Consider the following 16,953-nt stretch of genomic DNA (forward strand, 5'->3'; position numbering starts at 1 on the left):
ATTTGTGCCCTGGGCCATTTTTCTTTGTACTACTACTGCTGTCTGTACTCTCTGAAGCAGATCTCAAAGAAACATTGATTAGCCATTAGGATAAAGTACAATTCCAAAATTAAACCTCCTTTTATTATTGTTTGAACTGTATAGCAGGCTGATTATAGACACATAGTAAGAGTAGCACTTTTCAGACTCTGGCCAGAAAGAAAAATGTGTTGACCATGTGAGACTAGGGCCATGTGTTTTAAGTACTGATCAAAACAGTTCTACCCAGTCTCTTAAGGATGGTTCTTGTCATGCTGATTTCACCTCATAGGGGATGTTACTAAAAATACATGACAGGCATTTAATAATTGCAGCTGTTGTTGATAATCATATTTTTCTTTAATTTTTAAAATAATTTTCTAATTATTTGAATAACTTTATTGATAAATTGTGTGTGTATATGTGTGGGTGTGTTTGTATTTTTTTAACATTTTTTATTGATTTATAATCATTTTACAATGTTGTGTCAAATTCCAGTGTAGAGCACAATTTTTCAGTTATACGTGAATATATATATTCATTGTCACATTTTTTCTCTGTGAGCTGCCATAAGGTCTTGTATATATTTCCCTGTGCTATACAGTATCATCTTGCTTATCTATTCTATAATTTTGAAATCCCAGTGTATTTTCTATATATCTCATGTACACATTATGTGAAGGTGATAGGATTTCTAATAAGACTGTTCTATAGCCAAAAAAAAAAAAAGTGCTTCCCATTCCTCTTATGACTCTTACGGGAAGAACTGCCGTTCTTCCAATGAATTTTTAGAGATTGAATTCCTAAAAAGGCACATGGCAGTTCTGAAACATCCCTAGCAGGGCTGTGTAAAAGTAGAGTAGGAATACCTCATGGATGGACTTGTAGTGATCATTTGAAGGCCATTTCTTGAAGCGGTCCAGGGTAACTCATCCATGCATCAGGATGATTCCTGTCCAAGTTTAGAAATAATTTAAAGTAACTATTCAAGGGAGCCTCCCTTTGAGTGACAGTATTGAGTATTGAAAATAAGATTTGTAAAAAGACCCACCTAAATTCAAGTTCAAATACTCTAGCCATGTAATAGTTTTGCAGTTTACTTAGTCTGTCTGAATATGAGTCTCTTCAACTTTAAAATGGGAGTGTTATCTTCTGAGATTTTTGTGAAGATTAAACAAAGCAAAATAGGTATAGTACTTAGCATCGTATTTGGCATGTAACTGCAGCTCGAAAAATAGTAGATGTTATTACCTGCCTGTATGTGGGAGGTAGCTCTTTAACTTTGCTATGTAAGTAGAGAAGGAAGATTTTCAGCAAAAGTTTGAGAACTTCCAATCTAAAGGAATTTTTTAAAGTATTCTGATTGTTCATATAACACAACATTGATTATCTCTGAAATGAAGAGTTGACGAAATTTCTAAAGAGGGGAAGGGAACTAACATTTTATTGAACATCTGACCCCTGGTTCTGCAACATACTAGCTGTGTCCCCTTGAGTAAGTTACTTAACTACTCTTCCTCAGTTGGCACATTTGTAAATGGAATTAGTAATCCTTCCTACTTCATAGGATTATTATGAGGATTAAATAAATTTTACATGAAAGAGAAATGTAGCTCTACCACATGTAGTAAGCACTTTTATATAAATGTTAACTTGTAGTAGCAATAGCCATAGTAGTAATAATAGTATTACCATCATCATAATCAACTATGCTAAATGTTTATATAAATTACAGTTTATATATCTGACTTCCTATAAGATAATGATGATGGTCACATTTTATAAATGAGGGAAATTGGTCTCAGAGAGCAATTGGGATTTGAACCCAGATTCATCTGAATTCCAAAGCCTTTACTTTTACCATTAGACCATCATACAGCCATCTAAGCTTTCTTTGATTCCTGAAGTTTCAGAAAGGGAATTCAGTGATGATCCAACCAAAACTCTTTACTGATAACAAATAGCCCAGGCTGTATAGTTGGTGAAATGAAATCTTTAAAGGCAAAATTATATTAACCCACTTATTTTAGTTGCTGTTTCCAAGAACAGACTTTCATAAATAGAATATTATCCTCTTAAAATGGTTAGCTAATTTTTTAACCACATTTCGTATGCTTCACATTATTATTTAACAGTTATTCATAGGCACTGAACAAACACATTTCTATTTTGAGAAAACTATATATTTAAACTTAAATTTGAAGGCTTTTAGAATGATTAACTTATAAATTTCGTGTAAAGAACATATACATGTTTCAGTGATTTTTTGCCCCAGGCACCATTACTAAATGCAAAATGCTTTGGTTTATCCTTGGTATTAAGGATTTCAGATTTGAAATAATTATTTGGATTTTAATCTTTTGAACTTACTTCTCTACAGCTTCTAATTATTTTTCTAGTCACGCAAATAAGCAATTTGAGAAATAAATGCTTACTATTCAATAGTTTTTTCATTATGGCCTCTCTTTCTCTCTTCTAGAGCTAACATCAAACCTCGAAATTCCACACCACCTAGTTTGGCTCGAAATCCTGCCTCAGGTGTGCTTACAAGCAAAAGGAAAACATATACGGAGAACTACATGACCAGGTATATTTAGCTCTGATATTATAATAAATAAAAATTAGTGTTATGCAGTTTTCCAAGGGACATATACAAAAATTTCTATCAGGCCATTCATAGAAAATCAAATATTTCCTTTGCTATATTATTTAATTTGGCTTTTACATTATACATTAAAGAAATAGTTTGGACATAAATAATGTTTTCTTGTACTTGTAAGTTTTATGGTAAATGCTCAGGGACAATTTGTTCAGTTCCACTAGATGCATTTGGTGTTTTTTATGTCTTAATTTTAACTACAACATGATTATTTTTACCTTTACAAATTGAATAATAGACCCTTTATACCACTGCTATTATAATTTTCAGCCTCATTTTAATACATTTAAACTCCCCTGCTGAAATTGTGATTATCCATGTACTTCTGTTTCTATTCTGTGACAATATTTGCACAACTTCAACATTCACTCTATTTTTAAGCATATAATGAAATCGTTCCAGTTATTTATTTTTTTATATGTATCCCATCTTATTTGAAAAAGTTTTAAGGAAAGATACAGAAGGCCATGATGTATAGTGAGATAATTTTTTTTTAATGAAAGAAGAATAGGAAAAGGAAAGACAAGAATTAAAAGAAACAGTGAAAAAAGGAGTTTGATCAGTCCACAAAAATATCTGTCATGAGCCCTGTGGATAGATGAGCCCTGGGCCAAAAATTGGCAGCCAATTTACAAGAGAAGATAGAAGTACTTAGTTACATGATTCATGATGTCTGAAACAAAAAAATAAATCTCTTTCTTTCTAAAAGTACAACTAGTCTTGAGGCCCCAAAATTTCTCCTGTGATTTCTCATAAGGAAGCACTGGATAATTTAATGGATAATTTCTTAATTAGCATCCCTACTGAATCCATGCTAAATATGGCAATAGATTTCCTAGTTAATTTTTTTTTTTAGGATGCCTTCAATGCAGGCCTACAACATGATATCCTATGATTCACTAAAAACAGTTGTAATGTGGGTGTGTTATGTATAACTATATGTATATTGTCTGCTTTTGTTATAAGTATATAACATATACAGCTATCCATTATTCAGATTTCATCCAGGGACAGATTTTTCAAGTATCTAAGATGGTAGATCTCAAGCTTCGTTGCTCATTAGAAAGAAGCATCTGTGGAGCTTTCTAAAAATGAATATGTTGAGGTTCCTCCCAGAAATTTTGATTTCTTTGGCTTGGAGAGTGGGATCTGGGCATCTGCCATTTAAAAAGTTTTAAGGGTGTTGCTTATGCATAAAATGAGAACTATAGAGGAACTGGTGAATTGCTGTTTTTTCAGCTAGGTGTTTTTAATAAATGCTGTTTGTTTCACCTGAGATTTTGATACATTGAATATCAAAGAAGTGAACTTAGGTTTCTTGGAGTCCTGGAGTGTGGCTCTACTATGTTACTGAATATGTATGGAGCCATGTGATTTGAATCAATGCTGAGTATAGGGTTAGCATTCTATTATAAAATGGAAAACTTAATAAATACATATGCTTAAATAAAAGGATTATTTTATCTTTCCAAAGAAGTAGACAAAAGAAGTGTCAACAGGCTGGAGCAAAACATCACATTAAAAAAAATAAGTTTGGGTTATTCTTTTGTTTTTGTTTTTGTTTTTGTTTTTCAATGGTTTATATGTGATGGGAAGCCCTGAGCCTTATTCACTTGACTTATACTCTACCCTCATTCCAGACAGAAATAATTATAATCATAACATGGAGAAATCTCAAGAGATTTATTTTTCTGAAGGTATGGTAGATTGCATTTCCTGGATAACCCTTCCACCTAAAACACCTAGAAATGTTGTATTGAAAAGAACAAGTATCTTTTTTAATGTATAGCTTAGCTCTCAGGAAAGTAAGGGTAACTGCCACAGAATAAAAATATAAAGGAAGGTAGAGATCAAATTGGTATTTTAACTGTGACACTGCAGTTGCTTTTGAGGTTTTCAGTAATTTTCACTGTGCAGAGGCTTGGGTTTTAATGTCATTGTGGAAGAGAAGAATTAATTTCTGGTACAGAAATGCAGTGTCAAAAACTCAACTTTCCCTTCCCTTCCTCACCTTGCCTCTTGCTCTAAGCCAGGGCTGTTGCAGTGCTCAGCAAGGGGTCTTAAGCTTGGCCAGAGATACTCATATGATGGTACATTACTTTTGTCATTGGAAATATTTACAGGAAATGTGGGATGATAGCAGGGCAGCATCAGGTGTTTCTCTTTCATGGGAGCCCTTGCAGCAGTCCTGGAGCTCATCTTCCTTAGCTGTCCAGCTGACAGCTTAGGTATGAGAGAGCAAGATCTCATAGGTGGGTGTAGGGACAGTTTAATTAGCAATCCTTTGTCCCCAAAGGGAAGCAGTATCTCTTATAACAGTTCCATAGGCATAGCTTCCCGGTTGTCCTGAGGGCCATGTCTAGTTTCAGTGGACCGCTTATAAGTGCTGTTGCCTAGAAACTGACATTTCACCTGTGTTGGATTTTCATTAAACAGAGCTAGGGAGTTTTCCCAAGGTCAAATAGGTCCACAGAAAAGTGGAAAAGGTTGTGTTAATCCTTCTGTCATAGTATTCAGAGGGTCATCTCTCAGTGAAAGGGTGGATTAGAAAAAAAAAATCTACTAACCAGGAAAAGAGACCCAAGAAGACTTGTCTATCTTAGCATGGCTCAGAGGGATGCGAGAATTCCCGCTGATAATTGATTAACTATAGGCTCACCTGCATGGAAGTGTAAGGTTTAAAAGTACAGTATCTGCATATTCTAAGAAATTCTTAACTGAAAAAAAAAAAAAGATACTTTTGATTAGGTGTTCCCTTGGAGCCTGTAAAAGCAAAACCAAAGCAAATCATCTTTGGTGTGAAATACCCTTAACCTAGACTTCCTGATTCTCACAGTGAGCAAATGTGAGCTCACAATTCTAAATTATAAATCACACATGGAAACTTCAAACTATTTGAAGAAATAAGCAGTCATAAGTGAGAGTTAGCAAAAAAAACCACAAGTACCCATGACTTTAGATATTGAAATCATCAGATAAATCTTATAAAGTAAGTCAGTTTAAAGTATATAAAGAAAAAAGAGAGGGAATTGAAGTCTCTGTGACAATATACCATCACAAAAAGATTAGAGCATCTTTACAAAAGAACCAAACAGAACTCAATATAAGGAAAAAACTCAAAATATAGTGTTTAAATTGTAGATTAGACACAGCTGAAGAAGAGAGAAATAAGCTAAAGGATAGATTTAAAGGCATTATCTAGCGTGGAGTCCCAAGAGAGAAGGGAGATGTGAGGGAGATTTTTAATTTTTAAGGTCTAAGATTGTTGAATCAGGGGTCAAAAGAAGAAAATCGAGTGAGAGACAGCATTTTTGAATAATTTATACCTGAAAATAATCCAGGATTAATGAAAAACACAAGTTCTCAAAATCAAAGAACAATCCCAAGCAGGATGAATAAAATGAAAACAACATATAGATGGAACTGTAATGAAACTTGGGAAGACAGACTGTGAGAAGATCTTAAAAGCAGCCACAGGGAAAGAATATTACTTAGACAATGTGAGGATCCCCCGGCTAGTACACAGCTCACTTGTGGAGCCAAAGACAGTGGAATCAGCACATTCAGGGTGTTGAGGGAAGTTAACTGCTGACCTTTGATTGTATACCAACTGAACCAGTGGTTCTCCAACTTTACTGTGCATCAGAATCACCCAGAGCACTAATTTTAACACAGCTTGTTGGCCTCACTCAAGGATTTCTCACTCAGTGAGTCTCGAATGGGGCACAAGGTTTTGCATTGATAGTAAGTTTCGGATAATGCTGATGCTGCCAGATTGAGGACATCACTTGTGAACCAGTGACCTAAACTATCAAAGAATGAGAATGAAATAAAGCCATTTTCAGACAAAAAAATATTGAGAAAATTTATCATCTGTAGACCATGACTAAAAGACCATTCAAAGAGTGTACCTTAGAAAAGAGGAAAGTGTCCAAAAGAGGTGGAATTTTGCAAGAAGGACTGGTGAGCAAAGAAGTTGACAAATAAGTAAATCTAAATTAGTACTGAGTACATGAAATAGTAAAGATAAAACAGAAATTAATGAAATAAAAAGATTATAACAGCATTAAGGAAAAACCTGGTGGTCAATGGGAGCTTCCTCCAATATGGTGCCCAGCAGCTGCTAGAGATCCTGATTAGAGCACTCTGAATCTTGGCCTCTGCATCGTTGTTGGCAGGAGTAGAGAGGGAACTTCAGAGTTCTTTGTGATACTTCACCTTTAACTTCCCTGCTCATCACTACTGTCATCAAGTTGAATTTTGCCAGGCCCTTTGTTCTAATTTACTTAGTCGTCACTACATGCTGCAGACTCTTCTTTCATCCTTCGTCCCCTGTGTTGCAGTCCTCAGGGCTCTGAACAATCTCACTGCCACCCTGTACTGTGTCCCCTTTGCTTTATTGTTTGCTAGCTGACATGCTGTATATGTTATTTATGCTGTGTTTTGTCTTCTCCATAAAACAGTAAGCTCCCTAAGCACAAGGAGTTTAATCTGTTTTGTACGGCTCTAACTCTAGGATCAGGAGGAGTACTTGACAGAAACTAGGCTCTCAGTAAATATTTTTTTAAATAAGTGAATGAATAATACATGAGGAGGACTAATAAAGCAAAAAATTTGGTTCGGGAGAAGATGCAAATAATATGCAGAATGAAAAGAGAAATGTAACTGCAGACACAGCAGAGATTTAAAATTACAAGAACATCATGCCAGTAATTTGAAACTTAGATGAAACGCATGATTTCCTAGAAAAAGATAACTTACAAAACCTGATTTCAAACAAACTTGAAATTATGATCATTGAAGAAATTGATTCAGTAATTAAACTTTTCCGGGGGGAAGGAAGTGAAAAACAACATTCTTCAACTTCTTTTCAAAGGTTAGGAAACTTTGATACCCAGACTAATAAGAGAATTTAAAATTATGATCAGTCCTACTTATAAACTTGAAAAAATGCATAAAATCTCTAAGAATTTTAGCAGACCCAATCCACAAACATGAAATTCATGACTCTCTAGATTTATCACAGAAAATAAAATTGATTTAATTTCAGAAAGTGTTAATATAACTTAATCACATCAACAGATTAAAGGATTAAAAAAATTGGTCAGTTTTTATATATGTATACACACACATGATTTACCACCTATTTTTAATTTAAAAGACGAGCTTAGAAAATTAGGAATAGAAGAAATTGCCAAGAACACTAGATTTACTAGAACCCTACATCAGTCTTCATATTTGGTGGTGAATAAAAGAAGCGTTTTCTGTCAAAACAGAAATAGCACAAGAATGTCAGCTATAATCATTTCTATTTTAACCTAACTAGTAAGAAAAAAACATTAGAATTACAAGACATGGAAAGGACACAAAACTTATATATAATATGATCATATTTAGAATATCCAAAAAAATGAATGAATAAATATAATTGTCTTTTAGTAAATTCACTGGTTTTGTTATTAGTATATTGAAAGTTATTGCAGTCTATCAGCAACAAACAGAAAATGCAGTTTTTAGAAATACCCATGCACAGATACACACAGATTCAGGGTGCACAGGAATAAAATTGAAAACCAAGCAAGAACTTTAATTTTGATAGAGAGAATGACACAACTTCAAAGATGGTGAAACCTAAGTAAAAATGTACCTTCTTTATAAAATAGAAAATTCAATATTATGAAACTTTTTGTAAAGCTATCTATTATCCCTTAAATCAGTGCATAAATTCAGTGCAACTTTCAAGCAAAATAATATGAATCCTGAGAAGTTCTTTTCATATGAACTTAGCTAGGGCAAGTTAAAGAAGAATGCATGGATGATTTATGAAGCTATAGTAATTAAGAAAGTGTGATACTGATTCAAGAGTAACTAAATAGAATAGTGGATCATGATGGAGTGATTAGAAAAAGACCCCATGAATTCTTTTTTTTTGTTTGTTTTAATTGAAGTATAGTTTACAATGACACACATACATTTCTTTTCATATTATTTTCCATTATAGGTTACTACCAGCCATTGAATACAGTTCCCTGTGCTCTACAGTAGGACCTTGCTGTTTGTCTATTCTGTACATAGTTTGTATCTGCCAATCCCAAACTCCCAGTTTATCCCTCCCTCCCCCTCCCCTGTAAACATAAGTTTGTTTTCTATGTGTGTGAGTCTGTTTCTGTTTTGTAAACGAGTTCATTTGTGATTCTTTTTTAATCTGAACTAGAAGAGTATTAACTATGAGATTAAGCAAGCTTTAGTTATATTTACTATTATGTTCTCTTTCCCAAGGGTTATGGGTTAAAAACTACTGACATGAACTTTGTGTTTCTGCTTTTTTTCGGTCCCTCTCCAGGCCAGATGGAGACTATGTATCTTCACTTAATGGCGGAAACATTAAAGGCATTGAAGGAAATTCAACAGGACACTTACCAAAATTCTGCCACGAGTGTGGGACTAAATACCCAGTAGAATGGGCAAAGTTCTGCTGTGAATGTGGCGTTCGAAGAATGGTTCTGTGAACAGAATCCACAAAGAAAAAGAGCTAAGTCCAGATTTACGACTCACTGCTGGGACATCTAGAGCACTTCCTCTAAGTGACTTTGTGCTAAAATTATTCAAAATACTTTTTTCAACAATTTTTGGAGCATAATCCTTTGGCTGTTTAATGTATGTGTGTAGGTGTGTGTATATACTGTACATAATAAATACCTGATAACCCAGACCGTGCCATTCAAGGAAATAATCACGTATCATAGGTCAGAAAGTAACTTCAAGTGGAATCATTACGTTTGGTGTTGTTTTTTGCTGTTGTTAGAGCACATGAAGCATACCTCCCCGGGCTCTCGAACACTAGTGCTTGTTAGCCCGTCAAGCTTTAGGATGGTCATTGCTTGAGAGAAAAATCAGAATAAACATTTTTATTATTGGTGCCTATTTTCAGATAGTATCATTGCAGGATGGGATGCTTGGAATTTTGGAACCGAAGAGAATATTTTTAGTTTCAGTTAGTTATGTAGGTCATTTTTCTGTAGAGCTCTTTAACAAATTTATAAATACTTTAAAAAGGAAAAAACCCCTACAGGTCTATGTTGTCCTTTATTCGGAATATTATTGATTATATAATTTAGAGATCTTTACTCATTCTTTAAAATGTAATTATGCAATTTTCTTTTCAGAGACACAAGGCTGAAAATACAAATGTATCTTATTCTAGTTAGAGCTTAATGATTTTTTTTTAAATCAGTGTGCTCAGTGTGTATTAGTTGAGCATATATCCTTTCTACTTTTGTCTTCAAATTTAACTTTTTTTCTTTCTTTTCCACAATCTCATGTCTGAAGAGTAATTTTAATTGACAACTTCAGCTTCATTTTTGCAAACTTTGTAAATGTAATTATTTAATATAAGATGCACAAAATTCCTTGCAGAATCCTGTGTTTATTTCTATGTATTTGAATTCAGAAGAAATTATCACAGTGGGTTTTAAAACAAACCATCTTACCTAATAAATAGTAGTTTCAATAATAGTGCAGGGCATGCAGATAAAAAGTATTTGAATTTTAGTCACTTGAAGTATAGTTAGATGTAGTTATGAGTAAGTTAAGGGAATATCTAATTTTTCCTACTCACATTTTCTTTTTAGTGTTTAATGCTGAAACACCATTTACATCACAATAAAAAGCCACTGAAAATGTATTGCTTTAATGAATGGCTGTTTTGTTATGTAATTAAACATTCACAAAAAATTAATTATACATTCTCTTTAACTTTGACTAAAATAGGGCTTTTAATCATTGTCACTTTCGGTGTAACATAGTATTTAGTAGTAGATGTCCTTGATTGCTTGTACAGCCATATTCAGTAATTCAGTAGTCATTTCTGTTGTGTCAAACCTAAAAGAGCCTTGATCTTACAAAGGTACAAGTAAATCTTTAACAGGCAATTTCTAGCCTCTTATTTATGATTCTGATCAACTGTAAGGATCAGTGTAGAAATTTGTGGCTTATAACTTTCTCTGCAATGTGTTTATACTTTATAATTTTACTCATTAGTTTTTTAATTTTGTTTTTCATTTGGGCGGGGGATAACTCAGAGTTAGTGGAATTGTTTACCTTATAATTTCTTTCCTGACTTTCTACTAATTTTTTTCTTGGTTGTCTTTATTCAGTCATATTGGTCAAAAGAAAGGGTGCATCAACTAGAATAAGCTGTAATAAATTTGGGAGAATAATGTACATATTAGGATTGCATTTCAATAGTTTATGTTCTTCTGTTCTAATTGTTATAAATCATATGAAGAAGAACTTTAAACTTTTGTTTTGCTGAGGATTGAGCACTATTTTCCTTCAAGTAGATTTTCAAAGACCACGTAATTTTTGTCTGCTCAAGAAAAGGGGTAGGTAAATGAGCTTAAACAAAGTGGCACATGTTTAAGTAGCAAGTAAATGTTATAATGTACTACATAGGAATGAGTTGTTAAGAAATCATCCAATTCTAGAATCCAGAGATTATTATAAACAGTAAGTAGGTGAAATACATTTATGAATTATAAAACATGTTGATGCAATGTATTTAAATGCATTTTTATATTACTTGCATATATTATTCTCACATTGATTTATTGTGCAATAGTTCAGATTTTAAGAAATTTTCCTAGATCTATGCATCATTTATTTTATTTTTATTTATTTTCCTAAGTATTTGCCAGTGTGGTAGAATTAAAAAAAAAAATGACTGTAAGCCTAAATTAAAATTGTAAAAATTGCTTTTATGTTATTCTGGAAGTTACTAGCTTGAAAAAGTAAGATTATTATGGCTGCTGTTGTGTCTTGTTCACTCTGTTTTTTATTACAAATAATGTCTTCACGTTTGAACCTATTCAATAAAGACATGAAGCAAAAAATGCTAGTTGATTATCATTGATGTCTTTTCTTTTATCTAGACACAGGTAAAAAGATGGAAATGTACTGAAATATAAAGAAAATATTCAAAGTTGAAACACAGGCTTTTCAAAGAGAAAACAGTTTTCATTGGCAGTTTTTTTGGTCCCATCAGCTTTTCAAGAAAGTTATTACTATTTTATTGAATTGAAGTGTTTTATGATTTCAAAGTATTACAGATATGTTTCTTCACAAGATTTTTAAAGCATAGAAACATTAGAGCCAATAAAATTTAGCAGTTGAAAACAGAGAAGTCAAGGTTGATAGGAAACTTGGATATTTGTAATTACATAATATACAATTCAAAGGCAAAAAATATTTGTGATGAATGCTTTGTGATTCGACCATCATATTTAACATTTTAAACAGATGTTGTGTCTAGTAGAAATATGATCAGATGAGACATATTTAATTTGAACTCAGTTTTCCTTAGGCTAGAGGTGAAAACTTCTACCATGAGTAGAAGCTCAGTGGAATAGATACATAGCTACAAAGCACCAGCAGAACTCTTGTGTCTTTATTTGCAATGCAGGTATATGCATTTTATATGGTAAGTATATTTTTAGTTTTATATGGTAAGTATATTTTTAGTACTAAGGTTGATTTTTCCGATTGACAGTATTATTGAACAGAGCAGTTGAGAATCATTAAAACAAAATTGATGCTAGCCACACATTTTTATTTTCATTTAGAACATTTTCAGTTAAATATTATTGTCACAATACTCATTTCTATACAACTTTGCTTGCTTGGCTTATATGTGAATTGCTTTTTTGCCACTAGAGGGTGCTTTTGAGTAATTTAATATTGACAGCCTCCAATTATTTTAAAGACATGTCAGCAATCTAGATGTGATTTTTTTTTCTTTTTGATAACATGAAATGACAGAGATTTATGGAGTACTTTTTGTTGTTTATTTTGTTGTGACTTTAATAACCCATATTTTGATTTTGGGCATCATCCTGGTAGTTTTTGATAGAAATACTTAATATTTACACCTCACATAATTTTGTTGGCAAAATTATGCATCTCAGACTACTGCTTACGCACATTGCCAAATAATTCTTATACTATTACTATTACATTTCATCGTACTTACACAACAGTTAAAATCTCTCAAGTTTTTTTTCCTTCAGTTAGCTAACCTAACTTAACATCTAACATATACAAGTGACATCTATTTAAATAGCAAAATGAGTGGTTAGACCAACTAATGTAAAATGCAGAAAGCTAAAGCTTTATACTTATAAACATTTTTAAAAATGTTTTATATGTTCTTCATTCTATGAAATGTTAGGAATCAAGAGAAGTAAGATGTGATTAAGTCCCTGGAAGTCAACGATAATTTATTTGGAGAAGCTGATAATAAAAACAGACAATTACAACTTAGGAAAAAAGAAGGACTCATTTTAATGGAAAATTTCTTTATTATAAAGTTACCAACAAAGTGCTTTACAAATGTTGAAGCTTCTTCCTTATCACAAGTTATACAGTTGACCATTTCCTATTTTTTTTTTCCCTTCCCTGTCCCAGGGCTTAGGAGGAACGCCGGTAGAATATGAGCAAGAGCTGCAGTACCTTTTAGTGGGGAAAAGGTGACTGGCAGTGAAGAGGATGTGTGAGGTGAGGTCCCGCAGAGCTGCAAGACATGAACGACTTGGGCTGTCCTGAGGACTGAGGAAAATCAATACTGAGTAAAACTTACCGAAAATTCCAGCTGTTCAGTCTTACTTCACATAACTCTTCACTTTCACTTTCATTCTCCTTTTTTTTTTTTCTCTCTCTCTTCTCAAATGTTTCAGTTTCTATGTCTGTTTTGAATTTGCAGCAATAAGGCTGGGGATAAGAGGCTGCCAGCAGTGGTGAGTATACTCAACAATGAAATGCTGACTTTCGTTCATCGAATCAGGGATCTTAAATTATAATAAAACTGAATACTGCCTGGGGCATTAAGGTGAATGCCCTCATCTGCTGACAGTGGAGATACAAATTGATGATGCTTTTGGAAGAAGTTGACTAAATTTGCTGTAAAAGCTTTTAAAATACACACGCCTCATAACTCAGAAATTTTATTTTCTAAGATGTATTTATTCTTGAAGGAGTAATCTGAAGTGTAGAAAAATATTTATGCAGAACACATTTAATAGTGCTATTATTTGTAGTGATAAAAATTAGTAAGTTAATAAATCACTTTAAAATAATTTTTAATGGTATAACAAGATTATATTTTATTATTAGGACAGAAAACTAGCCTAAAGTAGTGAATGTGTATAAAATATGATTCCAATTATGTAAAGGATTGCACAGCTAAAAAGGTTTGAAGTATATCCCTCAATATTGTGCTTGTTTCGACTGAAAGGATTTATGATGTTATATACTCTTTATATTTTTGGTATTAGTTTTTAAATATATATAATACTTCCGTAGTCTTTAAAAAATAGGGTTATGTTTTTCAGAATCACTTGCATGTGGTAATAGTTTATTTAAATCACTACCACATCTTCCATTATTTTCTGACATTCACAAATGTAGGTGATACCCTTTATAGTTAAACTAGTTTGTTTCTGTAATACTTTTGTTGCTGAAAGTGGTGTCTGTCAAATCTGTGTATAATTTTAATAAGATTATTTTTCCTAATTTTTCTCAAATTATATTACATTTTAATATACCTCTCCCTCCCTTAACTTTATCAGCTGTGATTTGAAGAGTCCAAGGAATACATGAGTTTTTAATTCATAGAGCATAAAATAAAAATTAAACCTGGTATAGGTATTTTAGAGATTTTTTTTTTGCCATTCTGTTGTTGAGCTGTGAGAGCAAAATATATTTAGAACATTTAGATCTATTTTCACATATTTACCTATTATATTTTAAAACTTTAAAGATTTTTTAAAGTTATTTTCTTCTACTTGTTATTTTAGTCAAAAAGAATACTTTAAGAACCAGAAAGTTTTAAAAGTACATTTTTATTTTTACTCATCTTCTCAAACTTAAGCGTTCTTATAGGGAAATTCATATGCACCACATAAGAAACATCAGGAATTCGTTATTTTATTTTGAACACTTAATTCTTCAAGGGTGATTCTCTTTGGACACATGCGCTTAACTATTAATTTGAAATTGTAAAACAATAGGTTTGTTTTTCAACATATGTCTTACTGTAGACAATCAAAACACCATTTGAATGAGCAACATAGGTGCTAGACGAGCTCTGCATCCCTGGAGAGGCACTATATTCTCATGGTCTTTGCTTTTGATCAACAGTTTTGTGGTTCTCCCTCTGGTATCACTAGAAAGATTGTTTGTCACTGATGCCATTACCAGGAAGCTGTTATATGAGGAGAAGGGGGACTTATCATTAATTGCCTTAGATACTTTAGTATAATTTAAGTAGAAAACAGTGAACAATTCTAGAAATTAAACACTGCCCAAAACGTGCCTAGTAGTGAAAAATTATCTTACTCTATTTTAAACCTAAACCGGACATTTGTCCTGTTTGTGGCTAGCATCTTTTAAAAATCCCATGTTTGGTGAATTTTCTGTTTTGAATCTTACTGCCTTAAAATCGTTGCCAGAGTTTAGTTTTCCATCCTTTCTTTCAGCTAGGGAGTAGTCATGTGACCTTGGAACTACCCAACGGACTTGGATTTTGAAGCAAGTAATGTGAAGCAGACACTGGTTTTCTGTTGAGGATGGTGGAGAGACATCTAGCTTCAAAGGCAGCTGTGGCAGAGTCGAGAAGTGACACCCTTATTACACGATGTGACTTGTCACTCTTTAACTCTGAACCAGTGACTGTGCCAAGGGGAAAAGCAGGAAGAGCATCTGATTCATCTGAAGAAGTCACATGACACCAAATGGATTAAAGGTAATAGGTTATTAAAATACCAGTGTTGAATGATGCTTTTTCAAAGGTAATTGGGAATCTTACTTGTTATTCTGTATACATGGTAGCTGTGACAGCAGCCCTAGAATGTGAGCCCGGAGCTTCAGATGTAAGTCCAGAAGCTAAATGATTTAAAGTTGCTTTACTTTTTTTCTTTAAATTGAGACTATGTTAACACTTTCCCCAACATCTTATTTTGAGAAAACTGTAGCATATACTGCAATAAGTAGTCATTAATTCGGGGGAAACACAGGACTTCAGATTTATTGCAAGAGGGTTAAATTAACCAAAACTGTCAGCAGATCCAGCTCTCCAGAGCTGATGTGCCACCTCCCAGTCTCCACTCGTCTCAGGGATACGTGCTCATCAAATGAGGACACCAAACTGTCTGATGGTCAAGTTCTTTTCAGCTTCAACTTTCTGCAGTTCAGTGATGCACGTACTGGCACTTCAGCTAATTGGGCCTACTGTATTCTACTGTCACATTAATTTTGTCATAGTCTGTGCAAACCAGCACTTATCACGAGAGGGTACTTCTTAGGAACTTTCATTAGAATAGATAAAAGCCAAGAGGAATGCTGTCTCATATTTACTCATCAACCCATTCATGAATTAGTTGATTCATGCAATATGAAGTTGTTTTAGTTTTAACTTTAAAATTTAAAGCCACATTTCCCCATTTCTGGCCAAATAACTGCCAAACTTGATTAGCTGACTCTCCCAGAGATTCTGTAAATTATCTCATAGCTCTTAATAAATTCCTTCTTGCTTAAACTAACTCAACTGGGATCTGTTATTTGCACTTAAAAACTCTTCAGTGGTAACATTTGATATGACCTGGGCGTCCCTTTAACAGTGGCTGTGGTAACAGGAGAAGGGCTTAAACCCATATCCTACAGGAGGGACTCTTTGACATCCTGAGTTAAGACACCTTTCCTCATCTCAGTCATGGTGTTAGAGAATCACAAACTGAATCACAAATATTTTAAGAAACATGCTTTGAGTATAATTATACCTATCTGGCAGGGCTAATCTGAGGATTATAGGCAATGTGTATAAAGTCTTTGCCACAATGTCTGATACTTAACAGGCTGTCAATAAATGACATCAGTTATTTACTATATCATGTGCATATTATGTACTCCTCAAATATTTAATTCCTTTTATGACCTAGGCATTGTTTTAGGAGCAGTGAACAAAACAGTCAAATATCCATGCCCTTTTGAAGTTCATATTCTAGTGGAAGAAGATTTAAAAAAAAAAGATAAATCAATAGATGTATTTTACATTAGAATGTGATGAGTGCTATGGAAAGTGGGCAAGAGGTGGTCAGAATGAAATGGGAAGGAGGGTGCAAGCAGGTCACAATTTTAAATAGGATGTTCAGGGATTGCAAAAGTGATGTTGGAGCACACACCTGAAAGAGGGCTGAGCCCCTCCTGTTTATCCTTTTTGTGTACTG

General features: G+C 33.4%; 1 protein-coding gene across 2 annotated transcripts in view; it reads left to right on the forward strand.

The window, feature by feature from the left end:
- The window catches only part of ZC2HC1A (zinc finger C2HC-type containing 1A), a 43,164-nt gene extending 31,580 nt beyond the window's left edge, over nucleotides 1–11,584 (forward strand). For both annotated transcript variants that reach the window (XM_031441435.2, XM_031441436.2), the window contains 2 exons: nucleotides 2,498–2,605; nucleotides 9,021–11,584. In XM_031441435.2, coding sequence (XP_031297295.1) covers nucleotides 2,498–2,605; nucleotides 9,021–9,186 — 274 coding nt within the window. In that variant the 3' untranslated portion in view covers nucleotides 9,187–11,584. The remainder of the gene's footprint in view (nucleotides 1–2,497; nucleotides 2,606–9,020) is intronic.
- The last annotated feature ends 5,369 nt before the right edge of the window (nucleotides 11,585–16,953 follow it).

This window comes from Camelus dromedarius, chromosome 30 (genome assembly GCF_036321535.1).
Source record: "Camelus dromedarius isolate mCamDro1 chromosome 30, mCamDro1.pat, whole genome shotgun sequence".
NCBI classification, from domain to species: Eukaryota; Metazoa; Chordata; class Mammalia; order Artiodactyla; family Camelidae; genus Camelus; species Camelus dromedarius.